Source organism: Petaurus breviceps, unplaced genomic scaffold (assembly GCF_028583685.1).
Source record: "Petaurus breviceps papuanus isolate PSGF00001 unplaced genomic scaffold, PetGlider_PUasm1.0 207, whole genome shotgun sequence".
NCBI classification, from domain to species: domain Eukaryota; kingdom Metazoa; phylum Chordata; class Mammalia; order Diprotodontia; family Petauridae; genus Petaurus; species Petaurus breviceps.
This window is the reverse complement of record NW_027185850.1, coordinates 19582943-19601830: the sequence shown is the minus strand read 5'-3', so window position 1 is coordinate 19601830 and position 18888 is coordinate 19582943. Positions and strand designations below refer to the sequence as shown.

The following is an 18888-nucleotide window of genomic DNA, read 5'->3' as shown; positions in this document are numbered from 1 at the left end:
TGGTGGCTCCCGGCTAGGTTTTCCTGCGTTCTATCATCTTAAAGGACAACATTACTGAGCGAGGTGCCTGGGGAAGCTGTGGATTCCTTTTGTGATTTATTGGGTATCTCGGTATCTCGGGCCGGGTCCTCCTCCCCCTGGCTCCCCTCCCTTTCTCCCCCCTCCCTCCTCCTGACAGTTCGCGCTCGCCCCTCCCCCCCCCTCGGCCCCCTCCCCGGCTCCCGCGGCACTGTGGGTAGCCAGCAGCCCCAGCAGCGGCGGTGACTCGGGGCAGCTCCGCGGGGCGGCTGCGGCGGCGGCGGCGGCGGCGGCAGCTGGGGCTCGGCCGGGGCTGGGCGTGCGGAGGAGGGGCCGGGCCGGGGCCGGCGGACGATGGCGGAGAAGCCGAAGCACGACGGGCGCGTGAAGATCGGCCACTACGTGCTGGGCGACACGCTGGGGGTCGGCACCTTCGGCAAAGTGAAGAGTTAAGTGGGGGGCGCGCCTGGGCTGGGGGGGCCGGGGAGGACGCGCGTCCCGCCCCCAGGGCCGCTCCTGGGCGGGGGTCACCTGTGCGCCCCTCCCGGCATACACCTGTCCGGGGAAGGAGGAAGGGGTGGGGGCGTCCCGCCCCCCAGGGCTGCTGCTGGCCGGGGGTCACCTGTGCGCCCCTCCCGGCATACACCTGTGGGGGGGGAGGAGGAGGAGGTGAGGGCATCGCTCCCGCAGGACCGAAGCTGGGCCAGGTGGGAGGGGGGTCACCTGTGCGCCCCTCCCCGCATACACCTGTCGCGGGGAGGGGGAGCTGGGAGCCGCGGGGGCGTGGCCGGGGCTGGGTCACCCGGACCCTCCCCGCCCCTCCCACACCGGTCTCTAGGAGGCGTTGGCTCCTGCTCCAGCCCTGCCTCTGGCTACCTGCGTGACCTTGAGACGGGCCTGACTGCTCTGGGGCTTCGGTGAACTCTCTCTCCCCAGAGGGTGGGGCTTGGGAGAAAGGAATGATGCCCCTCCCCATTCCCACGTGGAAAGGACTTAGACCCTGTAGTCTGTGGTCCTGGGTTCACACCCTGACTGCCGGCATGAACGTCCTCAGTTTCTTCCTCTGTAAAAGGAAGGAGTTGTACTCGGTGGGTGTCAGAAGTCTCTCCCACCTAGATCCTGGATCCCGGGAAGCAGTTTAAGTCTTGCTTCTGGTCCTCTATGGCCTTAGGACAGCCCCTGTCCTTCTCTGGGCTCCTGGGACGTCTGGATGCCGGTGCTAGCCCCAGCTCTTGCTCCCGGGCTGGGAATCCTGGACCGACGTCTCTGCCTGCCCCAGCTTTCAGGATGAGAAATGCTTGTCCCTCTCGGGCTGGCCATTGGCTTGTTGTGGGCAGAGGGGGCATGGTAGATTGTTAAAGTAGAGCTATGGTATCTCTTTGGGAACACAGAGGTGGTTTGGCCCAGTGGACACTGCTAGGCTTAAGAAGAAACTTTGAGTTCACATCGCACCTTTGACACAGCTTAGTTCGATTACAATGAGTAAGTCAATCTCTTTAAGCCTTAGTCTCCTCCTCTGTAAATACGTGTAATGATACTTAGAGTAACTAGGTCACCCAGTGGTCTCCAGACTCAAAGGAGAGAGTGTGTGGAAAACCCTTTTTTTCCTAAAATGCAAAAAAAAAATGCTCATTATTCTTATTAGACTATGGTGGGATCTTTCTTATAATATATCTTACACCGCTTTAAGTTTTTCCCCCCAAGCTCTTTCATTCTGTATGTATTTATCAGGCACCTGCTGTGTGTAAGTCTTGAACAAACCCTGAGGATACAAAGTCATAAGACAGTCCCTTGACCTCATAAAGTTGTTCTATAGCAAAGGGAACTACAATATATATGCTCAAGTAAATAAAAAATATGTACAAAGTGAATATGTAGTAATTTTGTGTAGGGGAGAGTATAGTTTGGTGAGAGTGAGATTGGAGGTGACACCAGGCTTGAACTTTGAATGGTGCCAAGGAGATAACATTATTCCCAAAATTAGGGGCAGCCTCCCTCTGTAAGGTCCCCAAGACCTGACCTGCAAGGCTCTGTTCTACTCCTACAGCTCCTCACATTTCCTTAAGCTCTCTATCAGTAGCTTGTGGAAGGAGCTAGTATCTTGACCATTCTGGGACTGATAGCTAGTGGTCTTCAGGTCTTCTAAGGCTGTGGTACAGATGAGGATTTTGATTTATTTTTCGTGAGCCAGGAGACAAGCAACAGTGGCCCGTACAAGCAAGTAAACTTTAACCCCACAGAAGGAAAATGTTCCTTCCGCTAAGTTGACCCAAAATGCAGTGAGCTATTTTCGAGGTAATGAATTCTAATTCTAAAAATGTATCGTGTGAATATTTTTTTTTTCTGGAGAGCTGTCTGTTAACATTTACCAGCACACCGCAGGCCTCAATCAGCCTTCATTTGTGTGAAACCAGAGGTCTTTAGTGGAGTCACATGGGGATAGATGAGGGTTGAAATAAAGGCCCTCTGAGGTTACTTTGTGTGGGCAAAGTTCTATGATAATCAGGATGGCAAGGGAATTCTGATTCTGTCTCTGAGTGGTTTGGAGGGCAGGGTGTCCAAGGCAGTTTTCTGGGAAAATCTGGCCAGCTTTTGAGAGGCAGGAAAAGCAATGTCTGAGCGTCAGAAGACCTGGGGTGCAGCCTTTACTTCTAACTCTCTGAGACACCTTTGACAGGTCACTTTCCTGATCTGGGCCTTCATTGCCTCCTATGCCAAAGGAGGTTAGTGGAGATGATGTTTTAGCCCTGCTTTGTGATTCTGAAGGGGCATGCATACCTCCTGGCAGGTCTGAGAGGCTTTGGGGCAGAATTCCCATCCTCACTGCCAGTGTTCTGGGGATTTGACAGCTATCCCTGAGAAGGGAAGGTCTTCTTCTGTCATCGGGCTCGTTTTATCCATAGGGGACATTTCTGCATATGCTGCTCTGGTGTCCCCTTTGTCTTTTCTGTTAGTAATGTCCTAGGGACTCATTAGCTGCTCCTGTTAATTGTACATTGACTCAGTTCTGGTTCCAGCTGGTTTAAGTTTCATCCTGATTCTCATTGCTGGACACAGATTTTGAAAAGGTTTTTTTTTCTTTCTGGGAGGGGGTGGGTAATCTAGAGGTTCCTTTGAAGCTTCTTCCTCCAGTCCTAATTTCTCTATCAGTGGGCCAGGTGTTATTCTTACTTTCAGGCTCATTATATAGGAGGAATGTGAAGCCCATTGTCCAAAGGCTTGTGGCCAAGATCAGCAGATGGTGTTTCCTTCCTCATTTCTGGCATAGGGGAGCATTGATTTCTAGGTACTGTGCAAGCTTAGGTTACTTTGGAAAGCAGCATGATGACTGTAGACAGATGGGTAGTGTAGACAGACAGGTAGTAAAGACAGATGGATAGTGTGGACAGATGGGAAGGACAGATCCGGACAGGACATTTGTACCCCTGAGGTGAGGTTGGAACACCACACTTTGAATGACTGCAAAGCACTGTGCCATGGGCCATAGATGACCAAATTTCTTGGCATGAAAGAATGTACATTAGAAAAAAGTGAGTAAATATTGTTTCTTCCTCCCATTCCACCCTTGGTCACTCTCTACTTTGCCCTGCTCCAAGACCCAGCTCTGGAGAAGCATATTATAAAAATAGTTTGTAACCATAGAATGACATAGAAAGGTGTTTTTTTTTAATGTATACTGTCTTATTTAATCCTCAGGATATGTGTGACAGGTATATTGTATAAGGGGTATTATGCCTGTTTTATTAACCAGGGAACTGAGGCTTGAGGAGTCAGGCATCCACTTTGTGAGCCAGGACCAGAACCCAGATTTTCTGCTGGGTCAGTGCTTTTCCTTAAAGAAAGAAATGTGCTTCTTCTTTGATATATGTGGTAGATATTTGTTATAGATGTAATATACATAGGTATATTTATTACAATTTTAATATATAGATATATTATAGATTTAATATGATATATTCATGTAAATATATTAATCAATAATATAGCAGAATTATAAATTACTATACCACATATTAATGTATACATACAATAATGTATATGTACATACATATTTATCATATACATACATCATTGAGGTCCTACATATGATATCTGTCTTCATAATGATTTGGAATTGGGCTGATATCTCATGCTTTCTGTCAATAGTCTGGCAAGTTTGTAGTCCTGAGACCTGAGTTTGAATTCTGCCTCAGATGCTTCCTGGCTATGTTAATATGGGTATGTCATTGACAGTCTCAGAAATCAAGTAACTTTTTCTATCAAACTGAGATTTTTGACATGGGCTGACTTATAGCGGGTGCTCTCCCATTAGATGTACTCAAGCCAGAATTGGGCAATCACTTTTTGGGTATGACGTAGAGAACGGTTTTTCGGTGTTAGTCATTGAGTATTTGATAATAGCCAAGCCTTGTGCTAAGCTTTGGTGATACAGAACAAGGAAAAGGTAGTCCCTGCCCTCAGGGAACTTACCGTCAACTGAAAACCAGTAAGGCCTAAAGGGAAACCGGATAGGGGAAGTATCCTGGACATCTTCAACCTCTGTGGATGGGACGAGACGGCTGCTCAAGTCTCTTTTGATACTGAAATTCTGTGATTCTCTACTACCTCACAAGATTGGTGTGATGCCAGCATTTTAAAGTGCCCTGTGAATATGAATTAATTAATATCATTTACAAAATGTTCCTGTGCTAGTTAGCCTCTCTAAAGGATAATGCAAACAGGATAGTACATGTCACCTAGGGGTTTGTGAGCTTACCTTAACTGTATAGCCTTTCATGGTGTGGAAAAAGGTCCTAGTATTTTGTCTTCATCAAGCCCCTGATAGTCAAATGAAAAGCCATTTTGCCTAATTAATCCAATGGCAAAGAAGCATTTAAACCACTGTACATATTCCTAGTAAGTTTAAATTGCTAACTTAAAAAAATCTGGGTCTAACACAAATCATGTGGATTTATAAAAAGCTTTGTTTCATGGAGACCTCCTCTCCTCTAAGGAGTGAATTCTCTGAGAAATTTCCATGCTAGGATTTTCACCATATAGTGTCATTTCTGAACCAAAGTTAGGCCCTGTTTGGTTGTTTGCTTACTGGATTATAGCACTTTCTGCAAAATTCAGGTTAATCATTTCATCTGGGAAGGGAAATAAAAACACAGGATCTTTTTGAATCTTTAAGATTTTAGGCCTTGTAGAAATTTAACTCAATTTCTGTTCAAAGGTCTGATGGTGGGTGAGTTAATGTTATATGACCATGAAGATAGGACAGTTGGGAGCACTCTGCATTCCTTTAGTTTTTCTTCTTAGCTCTGAGTTCAGTTCTTAACTTTTATGGAGTATCAAGTACTCTTAACATTTGTATCTTAATTGTCTTATAAAATCAAATCATCTGCTATTCATTCCTTGAACAGAAATTGAGTTGAAATTCTATGAGGTCTAAGCTAGGTTTCAGTCCAGCCTCTCACATATACTGGCTGTGTGACCCTGGATAAGTCACGTAATCACTCAGTGTGCTAAGCCAATGGGGTCAAACTTACATAGAAACAGGGCTGCATATTGACTTAGAAAACCACATATTAATATCATCTCTATTTTATCTCATTTTTATTTATTTTGCTAAATATTTCCCAGTTGCGTTTTAATCTGGTTGGAGTCCCCCCAGGGTGGGGGATGCCCTATTTGATACCTGTAAGACTCCAGGTGACAGAGGAAATACTAGCTTTCATAGGTGGAGGCATATCTCCTACCAATGGAATCACAAGATTGATCCTCCCCCTGCCCCGACCTTGCCTTTAAAAAAAAAAAAATCAAGTTGTTCCTAATAGAAATTAGCAATTTCTTATAAAATTCTTTTTTTTTATCTTTATAAAAGAAAATTTTCATGTTAAAAGAAGAGAAATTCTATGAGGTCTAAAAGTGAATTGATTTATTAGCATTACTGTTTTAGGGATCAGAAGAAAAACTTACCAAGCATTTAGAAAAAAATCTCATTTAATAGTCTAAAAAGTATAAATGATTTGAAAAAAAAGGCTTTGTAGTTCATTGTTTCTTAAGTGAACAGTTTTAAGGTAGTCCCGAATTGTTAGATTCAGCACGGGGAGGAATCCTGTAGTGAGAAGGTTGGAAGGTCTGGTTCAACATCCTGACTCTGACACTTATGAGTGATTAACTTTTCCTCATCTCTAACTAAAGGCATTGAACAATGCCCACCCTGTTATTCTTGAAGAAAAGAGGGAGAGACGTGGGCCGGATGATAGGGTACTTTGATGAATTTGGAACTTGGCTTGCTCAGTCAACTAAAGGAATTATTCATGTCAGTGTCATTTTGAGGTCTCCAGGGGAGGGCCCAGGGACCCATGTTTGGCCTTGGGTTTTGGTGGGGGTTTTGCTTACATTTTTATCAATGCTTGGCATTAATGAAAATATCATGTTTATCTCATCTGCCAGTGAAACAAGGCAGGGTAGGATAGTTAGCAGTCTGGAAAACAAAAGTCAGGCTTCAAATCTAATTAAGTGAAATTCAGTAGGAATATATACATACATACGTGTGTGTGCCTGTGTCGATTGTTTTGACCCCGTGGACTAGGAGGGGCAGGAACAATCATTCTGCGGTTTGTCTGAAGAAAGCCCCCGGTGTTAGAAGAGCTTTGCGTCCCTCTGCACAGGCCCTCTTATCTTTTCTCTCTGTCCTCTTAGGGATCTCTTTAGCTCCTGAGAGTTGATTACTTCTATGTTGATGCTTCACAGATTCACAGCCTGCCCCAGTCTTTCTCCTCTCTGCAGTCTTGCGTTAGCAGCTGCCTCTTGGAGAGTTTTCAAACTGGGCTTTTCAGAAGCCTTGAGAACTCCCCATGTCCACAATGGTTCCTTATCCTCCTCTTCTCCCTGCCCCCTTCCAGACTTGGGGCTTCATTCTGTGCTGGGCACCTGCTTTCTTCCAGCCTACCTGGTTTGTAACCTTGGGGTTATTCTCTGTTCCTCCCTCTTCCTCTGCCCATACTGTGACCCATGGAAAAATCTTGTTTGTGCCTTCACAGCATCTCTTGTATCTGACTTTTTAAAATTCATACGGCTTCAATTTTTGTTCATTGCTTCTTGAGGGGAAGATTGCAGCCGCCTCCTTGTTGGTTCTCTGTGTTCCAGTCCACCTGCTCCTGGGGACTTTGACTATTGGGCTAAGTGCATCTGTGACCGTGTGACTCCATAAACCCCCGTGCTTCCCATTCCCTCTGCAATAAAGCATGAACACCTTGGTTTGGCATTATAAAGGCCTATCTGATCTTCTCAGTCTCACACATCACTTCCCTTCTCACACTTTGCTATGCTAAACTGTCTTCTCTTTTCCTAAAACATGATGCCCCATCTCCCATCTTCAAGCTTTTGTATTGAGCATTCTAGTTGCCTGGAATGCCCTTCCTTACCTCGACCTCATGGAATTCTTCTTTCCTGACCTCCCCAACTGCTAGCTCCCTTCCTCTCTAAATACCTTGTACTTAACCCTGTCTTGTGTGTTTTTTTTTGTCTATTCTGTAGAGATTTATTCTGAATCTAGTTTTATAGTTATGCATCTCTCCTGACAGAATCTTTGAGAGGCTTGTTTCAGTTATTTTTTATCTTTTTATTCTTAGTTCCTGGCATGTAATAGATTAATAATTACTTGTTGATCAATTGATTTCAGGCTCATTATGCCAACAGTGTGATCACTAATGAGGTGTTAGAATTAGGAAGGTGGGAGGTACCGGATAGTTCTGTTGCACTTTGTCCAGCACAGACCACATTGGTCATATGGTGTTCAGCTCAGGATCCATATTTGAGTAAGGACCTTGCTGAGCTGGAGTGCTGAGAGGAAGGCAGCAAGGGCAGTGAAAGGCCATGCATTTATTTTACACGAGAATCACGTGAGGTAAGTGGGACAGTTTAGGCTGGAGAAGAGAAGACTTCATGAAAATCGTCATAGATTTTTTGAAGTTCTATCATGTAGAAGAGGGATGGCCCTTGTCTTGCCTAGCCCAGCAAGTGGAGATACAGAAGGAAATCGTGCCTTGTTGTAAGGAAGACACTTCTTAACAGCTAAGAGCTCTCCCAGCATGACATGGATTGCCTTGGGCATTGCCAGTTCCTCCTCACTTGAGGAGACTTTCTAGCAGAAGCCTGACCTTGTAAATGTGATGGAGAGGGGATTCCTATTTATGTATGGGTTGAACTAGATGACCTCTGAGGTCCCTTCCATTTCTTGAGATTTTGTGGCTAGCTGTGGATCAGAAATTTAATAGTTTCATTTATATGGTGCTTTACCTTCATATCTATTAGCTTCATTTTAGTTCATACAAACACTTAATTTATAAAGTACTTTCTATGTGTAAGAAATGTTATTTCATGCCATATTTGGTCATGATGCATTGTGGTATTTAATGACATGAACTTTCCAAAAGATCACTAGCAAAATCATTGCAGCTTATACACAAACATCAGTTGCTGAGAGTTGAAGAGGTAGAGAAGTTTTAACAAGAACTTACCAAGACCCACCAAATTAAATTACATGTGCTGAGCTTGGTAACTTCAGTACAAACGTAGGAAAGGGTGAGGACGGGAGAAATCATAGTTCAGGAAGAAGGAATGAGAGAGGCCACAGACCAGACTGTTATGTCATGAACACTTTCTTCAAGAAAGAATTGTTAGGTGCTGGCCTTGGTGAGCAAGTACCATGTAACAGTACAAAAAGTGAAATAAATTATAATTTAGAGGACAGGAAAGGACTTAATCTGTGTTGGGCCCCAGTTTGTCAAAACTAAAATCAGAATGAATAAAAACCAAGAGAAATTATTGATGGGAAAAAGATCTGGTGTACATTAACACTGAGATAATTGGCCATCAGAAATGGGAAATGGATAGCAAAAATGACACCCACATTGAAGACAATAGTTTTACTTAGTGGTTTAACCAATGTGAGTTAATTGCCACAACAAAGAGAGTAAAAGAGCCAAGAAATTCCTTTAGTCAACAAATACCTGACCTGTTTGCACAATAGGGGCAGGTTGATGCCAAAAATAAAAAGAACCCAGATAAAGTTATTAACTTGTTTGTGTAATGTTACGAAGAATGAATATGAGCTTTGTCCAGTCACAGCAGAGAGAAATGGTGAAAGGTAAAGCCAGTGTGAAGAAAGTTTAGCAAGACATTAAAGTAAGTAAATTTATGCCAAGAGCATATAACGATGAAAATGGAAGGACAAAAAGAAGAAAAATGAAAGTAAAGGGCTTATACAAATCATTGTAAGGATCTCTACTATGGTCATTGAAATGACCCCACTTGGAGCCTGATATGTTTATGGAAGAGGCAGAGATGATGCAAAGAAAGACGGGAAGGGAAGCTCAGTGGGGTGAAGGTACTAAAGAGAAGATTTACGCCAGGGCTGACACCCCAGGAACATCTATTGATAGACAAGGAACAATATTCAAAGAACCAGAAGGTGGGGAAAGGATCGAAGATATTGAAAAAAGTCTTTCTTAATATTGAGAGAATAGTGGTACTTATTGATCTCAATGCTTGTTCTTCCAGTTGCTACAAAATATTTATGAGAGTCCCGTATGCATGAACCGAGAGCCTCCTGGATGAGGGTATGTGTAGTCAATAACAAGCAGACTTTTGCCATTGATATCCAACAATGGGCTATGTCTGTAGCAATTGATTGAAAGATAATGTAATATTTGATTATTCTGTTTCTTGATTATGAAGAAAAACATTATTTTATTTAGTTGAATGAAACCCTGCCCGAAGGACCTTTTGTCAGTCCCATACATCCTAATCATTCAAAATTTCTTTAAAATTATAAAAATAGAAATAAGCCAAAGACCCGTTGAGCATAACTTGGGGGTGATACATAAATCAGGAAGTTGCATGCCCACTGGGATGGAGATCCAGCCCCGAATCTGGATTGAGGAGAGATTTCTGGTCCTCGAGGGACTTGAATACAGACGATGGATGCTGTACTGATTGATTACACCAAGCCCCAGCACATTGCAGAGTGTCCTGGAAGAGTTCCGGAACCACTCCAAAGAGTGTGGCCTGGCCATTTTCTTGAGAAAGACCAAGTGAATGGAGCATATTTATTGCCCAGACTTGAACATGCATTGGAAGGATAACCTATTGACAGAGATGATCTTGCCCATCAGTCAGACATACGGTACAGATGGATAAGAAGTGGGCTCCAGAGCTTAATAGGAGGAGGAAATTGGGCTGGATTGGCCCCTTTGTGGAGCCCAGGCTTCCCAAGAAATCAAAAGTCCCAATTTTTTTTTATTATAGTTTTTTTTTTTTAAGCAATCAGGGTTAAGTAACTTGCTCAAGGTTACACAGCCAGGTGTTTCTGGGTGTGGTGCTGAGTGTCTGAGCCTGGGATTCGATCTCCAGGTCATCCTGGCACCGGAGCCGGTGCTCTTACTCGCTGTACTATGTGGCCGCCCCAACAGTCTCATTTTTAATACCAGTACTGCTGTATGACAGTGAGACGTGGCATACAGCTCTCTTAAAAGCAATAAATTGAACATCGCACAGAACATAATGGATAGAGACAGCCTTGGTGATTGCTCAAGGGCTGCATCATGGAACAAATAAGGCCAGGAGGAAGAGACACCACCAAGTAATTGTGTTATATATGGGAAGAGAATGTGGGCCACTCAAATGGCAAGGGTTTGGGATGGCAGGTGGTCATTTGGAATGCTCTACTGATAGCCCCAGATATGTGTCTTGACAAGAGGCATTGAGGAAGGCATCTAGCAAGGTAGGAGGCCCCTTGTGGTAGACCCAAGGGAGTTAAAGACCAGAGGATTGTAACAGAGAGAACTTTCAAATGAAGAAGGTCCTGGCTACATCTGGTTCTGGAGTCTAGGCCAAGGATGGTGCTGGGCGTGTGGGGCTAAAGAGAAAAGCAAACAGGGCTCAGCCCTCAGGGTAGGCCCGTAAAACATGTACACCAGTAAAGGGAAACCAAATGCATGTAAAAGAGTTTCACAAGGTGGAAAGCACCATCAGTTTGGGGGGTGAAGCAAATCTTATACAGGACGTGGCTGGCAGATAAGCGAGGGAGCTGGTTGGATCCTTAAAACAGCAGCCCTACAGACACTCTCCTCAATGGAAGGGAAGGAAAGAGGTGAAGAGAGGTTCAGTGACTTACTAGGGTCCCACTGTTAGTAAGTGTTTCAGGAGGATGGAGATGAGACCTTCATGAGCCCAGGGCCAGCCCTCTATGTGCTAAAACACCTCCCTGGTCCCAATGAAAATAAAAGGATGTTATCAGGGTTAAATCTGACTTTTTATGTGAATATTTTACAAAGTATATGTGACTTGAAAGTAATTCTATATTTGCCACATTGAAAGTAGAATTAAGATTTTTTTTTTAAAATACATTTTTATTGATATCTCTCTATACTACTTCCCTGGGTGATCTTACCAGCTGCCATGGATTTAATTACCATCTCTATGCCAATGATTCTCAAATCTACCTTTTCTACCCCAACCTCTCTGCTGACCTCCAATCTTACATCTCAAACTTGCTCATTTCTCCCCTTTCACTCCCTCATATCTGACCACTGATCAAGTTCTGTTTTTCTACCTTTCTAACGTCTCTCCCTTACTCTCCTTTCCAGCCTCTTAATGCTACCACCATGGTGGTGCCCGCCCTCATCACCTCATGCCTGGAGGATTGAAATGCCTACTGGTCAGCCTCATTGTCTCAGTTCTCTCCCCACTCTGTCTTCCCACTCAGCTGTCAAACCAGTCTTCCTAAAAGGCAGGTCTGACCGTATCACCCCCTCTCCACCCCTATTCAGTACTCTGGTGACTTCCTAGCCTCTCTGGGAGTGACTATACAATCCTCTGACTTTTCAAGCCCTGTGTAATCAGGCCCTCTCCTACCTTCCCAGTCTTCTTACACCAGACCTGCTTCCACATACTCTGCACTCCTCTGACAGCATTCCTGGTTGTTTCTCACACAAGACAACTCCATCTCCCGACTCTGGGCATTTTCTCTGACTGTCCCTCATGCCTGGAATCCTCATCTCCACCTCCAGGCTTCTGGGCTTCCTTCAAGTCTCAGCTAAAACCCCACCTTCTGCAAGATGGCTTTAGCATCCCTCCTTAATCTTAGGGACTTTTCTTGAGATTTCCTTCAATTTATCTTGTAAAAACCTTGTTTGTACACGCTTGTTTTTATGTTGTCTCCCTCATTTGATTGTGAGTTCCTCAAGATCAGGGCCTGTCTTTGGCCATTCTTTTTATCCCCAGTCCTTAAGCAATTAAAATACAAATTGACTGACTTTTCCTATTGCATCCTATTGCATTCAGAAGATCATTTTTTTCATAACAAGAATAAAAAAGAGGAAAAAATAGTTCAGGGAATCTAGTTACCCCCTTGAAAAAGTCTGACATCAATAGTATTCCATACCCTTAGGCTCACTTCTGTAAAGAAGGGAGGGAGTTGCTTAAAAGTCCATTTTTTAGAATGTACTTTCATTTCCACATTCAGTTGGGCCTCAGAGACTTAAGATTCCAAGAAATCTGGACACTCAGCAAAGGCTTCAGATTCTTAGAATTAGCACCATAGAAGTGCTAGTTCCTAATTTGCTCTCTAGTTTATTAAAAAACAATACCTATAGTACAAATAATTCATGTCTCCAGGAGATACTTGTAAACATATAATAAGTTTTCTTATTCAGTTTTTGTTTGTTTGAAATAAAGAGATAGACCAGTGAAGTAAATTGAAGAACTCAGCTCAAACTTGAATTTTTCAGTTAGTCAACAACATTTAAGCTCCTATTCTGTGCTAGGCAGGCACTGTGCTAAATACTTGGGATATAAAGAGACAATAGACAGACCCTGCTCTCAAGGAGTTAGTAATCCAGTGGGGAGGAGGGAGAACAGGCCAATAGATGTGTGCAAATGAATTAAATGCAGGCTACATAGGAAATCATGAAGAAAGGAAAGACACTGGGATCAAGAGTGATGGGCATAACCTTCCTCTAGAAGACAGAATTTTAGCTGGGACTTCAGGGAGGCTGGCAGGTGGAGATGAGGAGGGAGAGCATTCCAGGCAGGGGTAATAGCTGGGGAAAAGACCCAGAGGTTGAGAGATCATGAATCAGCCAGAAGACTGCAGGGAGTGAGGTCTAAGAAGACTGGAAGTGTAGGAGGGGGCCAAGTTATGAAGGGCTTTGAATACTAAACACAGGCTTTTATATTTGATTCTAGAGACTATAGGGAGCCACTGGGAGTGAGTAGGGGGTGACATGGTTGAACCTGAGCTTTAGGAAAGTCATTTTGATGGGTATATGGAAGATGGCCTGGAGTGGGGAGAGACTTGAGGCAGGCAGACCCCCCAGCAGCTATTGCAATAGTCCAGATATGAGCTGATGGGGTCATTCATCAAAGTGGTGGCAGGGTTAGAGGAGAGAAGGGAATGTATAAATAGATCGGCCTTGGCAACAGATTGGATATGGGGATGGGGGCCGAGATATCGTGAAGTTAAGATGACTCCTATGTCGTGAGCCTGAGTCATTGGGAGGATAGTGGGAAAGTAGGTAGGGAGTGTGGGGTGTAGGGGGAAAGATAATGAGTTCTGTTTTGGACATGTTGAGTTTAAGATGTGTCTTGGACGTCCAGTTCAGAGGTCTGAAAAGTAGTTTGAGATGCAAGATTGGAGGTCAGCAGAGAGGTTGGGGTAGAAAAAGTAGATTTGAGAATCATTGGCATACAGATGGTAATTAAATCCATGGCAGCTGGTGAGATCACCCAGGGAAGTAGTATAGAGAGAGAAAAGGACCCAGGACAGAATCCTGAGGGACACCTAGGGTTAGAGGGTGTGACCTGGAGAAGGATCCAGCTAAGGAGACTGAAGAGTGGTCAGAGAGGTAGGAGGAGAACTAGGAGAGAGTAGCATCCTCCAATCCCAGAGAGGAGAGTGATTCACGGTGTCAGAGGCTTGGCAGAGAGGTCATGCAAAGGGAGGATGGAGAAAAGGCCGCTGGATTTGGCGTCTAAGAAATCCCTGGTCACTTTGGAGAGAGCAGTTTTGGTGGAATGATATGATTGGATACTGTGTTGAAAGAAGAGAGTGGAAGGAGAGAAAGTGGAGGCTTCTGTTGTGGATGGCCTTTTCACCTTTAGCTATAAAGGTCAGAAGAGATTTAGAAAAATAATTAGGGGGTGGAAGGATCAAGTGAGTGTTTTTTTGAAAATGGGGGAGACATGGTGGTTACACATGGGCATGTTTGCGGGCAGTAGGGAAGGAGCTGGTAGACAAGGACAGATTGAAAATACCTGATAGAGTAGGAATGACAAGGGGTAATCTGTTGGAGAATGGGATTGTTTTCAACAGCCTTTTCCCATTTTTCAAATAGAAACAGTAAATCTAAGGAAATTAATTATATTTCTGATGATTAACAATAAGTCAGATCTTTTCTAGATATTCCCCCTCCCCCATTAGTTAGGGAATGGCTAAACAAGTTGTAGTATATGATTGTAATGGAATACTATTGTGCTTGCTATAAGAAATGACAAGGGGGATGGTTTCGGAAAAACTTGGGAAGACCTATATGAACTGATGCAGAGTGAAATGAACCAGGAGATCATTGCACATAGTAACAGTAGTATTATAATGAAGATAAAATGTGAAAGACCTCGCTACTCTGATCAATACAGAGATCTAAGACATTTCTGAAGGACTCGATGAAAAAAACTTCAAGAGAGAGAACTGATGAACTCTGCAAATTGAAGTATAATTTAAAATATTTATCTTGCTTTATTTTTTTACAATATGGCTAATATGGAAAATATTTTTTCATTATTTCACATGTATAATTGATATCATATTGCTTGCCTTCTCAATGGGTAAGGGAGAGGCAGAAGGGAAAAAGAGAAATTTAAACTCAAAATTTAAAAAAGAATGTTTAAAATAAATTATAGGAAATAAATTAAAATAAAGAAAAGGTCATACCAGAAAAAAAATACCTTTTAGATCTATGCCTAGGGAGAAAGTTTATGACCAAAGAAAGGATAGAGATATTCATAGAAAGTAAAATGGACCATTTTGATTACATAAAATTAAAAAGCTTTTCCAAAAACAAAACCAATGCAGCTAAAATTATAAGAGAAGGAAGAAATTAGAAAAAAAGATCTTTGCAGAAAGGTTCTCTGATAAAGATCATTTATCATATTATAAATACCATTTCCAAATATATAGGGAATTGATTCAAATTTATAAGTGTTAAAGCCACTCCCCAATTGATAAATTTTGAAAGATTATGAATAGGCATTTTTCTGAGGAAGAAAATCCAAGTTACCAGTATCCATATTAAAAAAATGTTCTAAATCACTAATAATTAGAGAAGTACAAATTAAAATAGCTTCAAAATACCACCTCACACCTATTGGAGTGGTAAAGTTGACAAAAAAGGAAAATGGCAAAAGCTGGAGGGGCTGTGGGAAAACAAGCACAAATACAAAATGTACCGTTGAAGGAACTGTGACCTGGTCCAGTCATTCTGGAAAACAGTTTAAATCTCTGCCTTAAATCACTGTTTAACTGCATAACCTATGAAGCCTGTGCTCCCAGAGAGGTCAAAGAAAGATGAGAAGGATTCATACGTACAAAAATTTTATAGCATCTCTTTTCATGGTGGCAAAGAGTGGATACCCATGAATTGGGGAATGGTTGCATATGTTATGATAAATGACTATGATGCAATACTATTGTGTTATAAGAATGAAAGAAACCTGAAAAGACTGGCAGAACTGCTGCAGAGTGAAGTGAGCAGAACTGGAACAATGTGTATGATAACCATGATATTGTAAGAGCTTTGGAAGAATAGGAACTCTGATTAACAAAGGAACTAACCACAATTCCAGAGCACTCATGTTGAACCAGCCTGCCCTACCTCCAGGTAGAGAATGAAGGATTCAGAGAGAGTGTGTGTGTGTATGCGTGCACACATGTATACATATAAGCATACAATATACATGTATGTATCCACTATGAGAATTTGTTTTATTGGATGTTTGTAATGGATTTTAATGGGTTCTTTGGTTTTGCTTTTTTTTTTTTTCTGAATGAGGGGAGAAAGACAGGGGAAGGAGAGAATCAGAGCTCAATAAAATTGATGAAAAAAATAGGTCCTGCCAGAGTCCCCCAATTTTCTTTTTTGACAGGATTACTAAACTAACAGATGAGAGCAATGCTGTCAACACAGTTGTCTTTGATCTCATTCTATTCCTATGGAGGCAGTGTAGAGATAGGGAGTGACTGATAATCCCACCCAGCGGATTCAGAGCCCACTGACTGGCCAGACTCAAGGCATCATGCTTAGTAATTCAGTGTCATTGCAGTGGGGCTCCCCACTGAGGGCCTCAGGGCTTGTACTTGTGCCGGTGAACATTTTTATCATTTACTTGGGTGAAGACATAGCTGATTTGCTCCTCAGTTTTGCAAACGGCACAAAGACAGCGTATGACAGACCAGGGTATTGTTCTGAATCTATTAAGATGAAATTCAATGGGGTTAAATGTCAAGTATTGCACTTGGGGAAAAAAAATCCTCTCCACAAACAGAAGTTGAAGGAGGAATGGATATACAGTAGCTCTGGAAAAGGGCTGAGGGGCTTAGTGAACTGTACGATGTGGCAGCTGAAAAAAGCTAATAGGATTTGGGCTGCATGAGGGAGGGGAAAATTCCAGGGAATAAGGAGATGATGTTGTTGTCCAGTCATTTCAGCATGGGTTGGATTGTGGCTGAGGTCCCTCCCAAAGGCCCCCTTCCATGGCCGTGGGATTGATTTCAGGTGACCTGGTGACTGGCCACACCTTCCCTGGTTTCTCCCAGAAAGAAGAGCCTTTTTAACCCAAGCATGAGGCTTTTGTTGGATTAAAGTTTCTCTCTTTCGATTTCTCCCGTGTTCTTACCTAGCCCTGTCACCGATGTGTTAGCTTTGGAAGAACCACTTTGGCAGCTGACGGAGGGTGACCTGGAGTGGGCACAGACAGGCTGTTGCTGTGGAATCCAGAAGAATCAGAAACCACAGAGAACGACTCCTCAGGCAACAGCCACACTTAGATGTGACAGTAAACCTGACACCAGTAATACCAGCACCAGTGCCCTCTCCTGTTGTACAAAGCTTCTAGTCATGACGATGGGGAAGGAACCCTAAGATCTTCTGTTTAATAATGCCATGCATTTGTCTATTGACTTTTAAAATCAAATTTTATTTTCAGTGATGCTCAGCTTTCTCTTCCTCCTCCTCTCCCTCCCCCTAATAATGAAAAAGCCAGAAAAACAAAGCCTCTGTTACAAACATGTGCAGTCAAGCGAAAATACCCTGGGATTAGCCACATCTCAAAAAGGAGGTCTCCGTCTGCCCCTGAGTTTGCCACTTCTCTGTTGGTGGGGCAGCAGCCGGGCTCCATTGTGGGTCTTCTGGAATCCAGGTTGGCCCTCATGTGGATCAGAGCTCTTACCGTGTTGTGATTATATGCATTCTTTTGGCTTGCCTCCCTTCAGTGTCATCCCAGGTTTTGTTGAAGCTCTCCCCTTCAACATTTCTTACAGCATGAGGGTGCTATGCTCATGCATCCGTAACTGATTGGATGCACCCTTTGTCCCCAGTTCTTTGCTGTCAAAAAGAGGTCACACACACACAATTTGTGTACATGTGGATCCTTTTCCTTTTTCTTTGATCTGTTTGGGAGTAGAGGCCTAGTAGTGGTATCGGTGACTCAAAGGAAATGTAGCATTTAGACCTTTGAGGGGCAAAGATCCAAATGACTTTTCACAGTGGCTACATCAGTTCACAGCCCCCCCCCCCCCTGGCAGCACCCTAATTCAGTTGTCTCTCCAACATTTGTCATTTTCTTTTTTGGGCAACTTTACCAATCTGATGACGATGAGAGAGAGCTCTGGAGTTGCTTTACTTTGCATTTCTCTAATTATTTGTGATTGGAAGCATTTTTTCATGAAGCTACTGATAACTTGGATACTGCACATGACCAATTGGGGACTGACTCTTAGTCTTAGAAATTGCCCTGCATTCTTATGCTGCCTTTAGACTCCCCTGCTGTGTCCAGGCCGGACTTGGGCCCAGAATTAGACTCTTTTCTCCTTCCTGTCAGAACTCTCCTTCCTGTAGGGCTGCTTCTTGATCTCTGGGAAGTTAGGAGGGCATCAAGCCATGCTAATGTGCACATGGAGAGGTGGTATGCAGTAAGAGAGAGAAGAAGGCCTTGGCATCAGGAAAAGCTGTGTTCAAGGCCAGCCCATGTGACTGTGGGCTAATTGCTTAACCTCTCAGGGCCTCAGGCAACTCTCAGGGCTACTAGTGGCTGATCTGCATCTGGGAAGGGAATTCCCACAGCCCATATGGATGAAATCATCGGTTTAGAACCAAAGAGGGGAAAATGTGTCAGTAGAAGGTAGTCCTTGTAGAGGTTTTTACATTTTAACAAGATCATGCTTGTTAATCCCTAATTGAATTTCTAGTTGGTAGAATATGTGGAATTTCAATTAGAACTACAAAAGGAAATGAATTTTACACAGTGTGTGGGCATTCCTACCTTGTGCTTTCTTAAGGTAGTTCTCATAAGTGGTTTCTTCTTTTGACCTTCCTTCCTTCCTATGTCTAAATCAACAGATTCTTTTAAATTGGCAGTTTCCCCCCTCTGTGCCGTCACTGCTGTGGCAACTGCCAGGGCGACTTTGGTGTTCAGGTCAGATGGGCTCTGTGGTGGTGTGGATATGTGGCCCATTTTTAAGGGGGAACATCCTCATTTAGAAACAGTAAGACAAGTAATATAAGTTCAAAAACAAAAGAGGAAAAACAAAGCCAAGAAAACTGC

At 43.3% G+C, this 18888-nt stretch overlaps 1 protein-coding gene across 1 annotated transcript in view; it reads left to right on the top strand.

Annotated features, from left to right (window-relative positions):
• The first annotated feature begins 319 nt into the window (after positions 1-319).
• LOC138164938 (5'-AMP-activated protein kinase catalytic subunit alpha-2) overlaps positions 320-18888 on the top strand; it is a 75015-nt gene continuing 56446 nt past the window's right edge. Inside the window, exon 1 of the mRNA XM_069092920.1 lies at positions 320-466. Within this exon, the coding sequence (XP_068949021.1) occupies positions 373-466 (94 nt within the window). The 5' untranslated portion in view covers positions 320-372. The remainder of the gene's footprint in view (positions 467-18888) is intronic.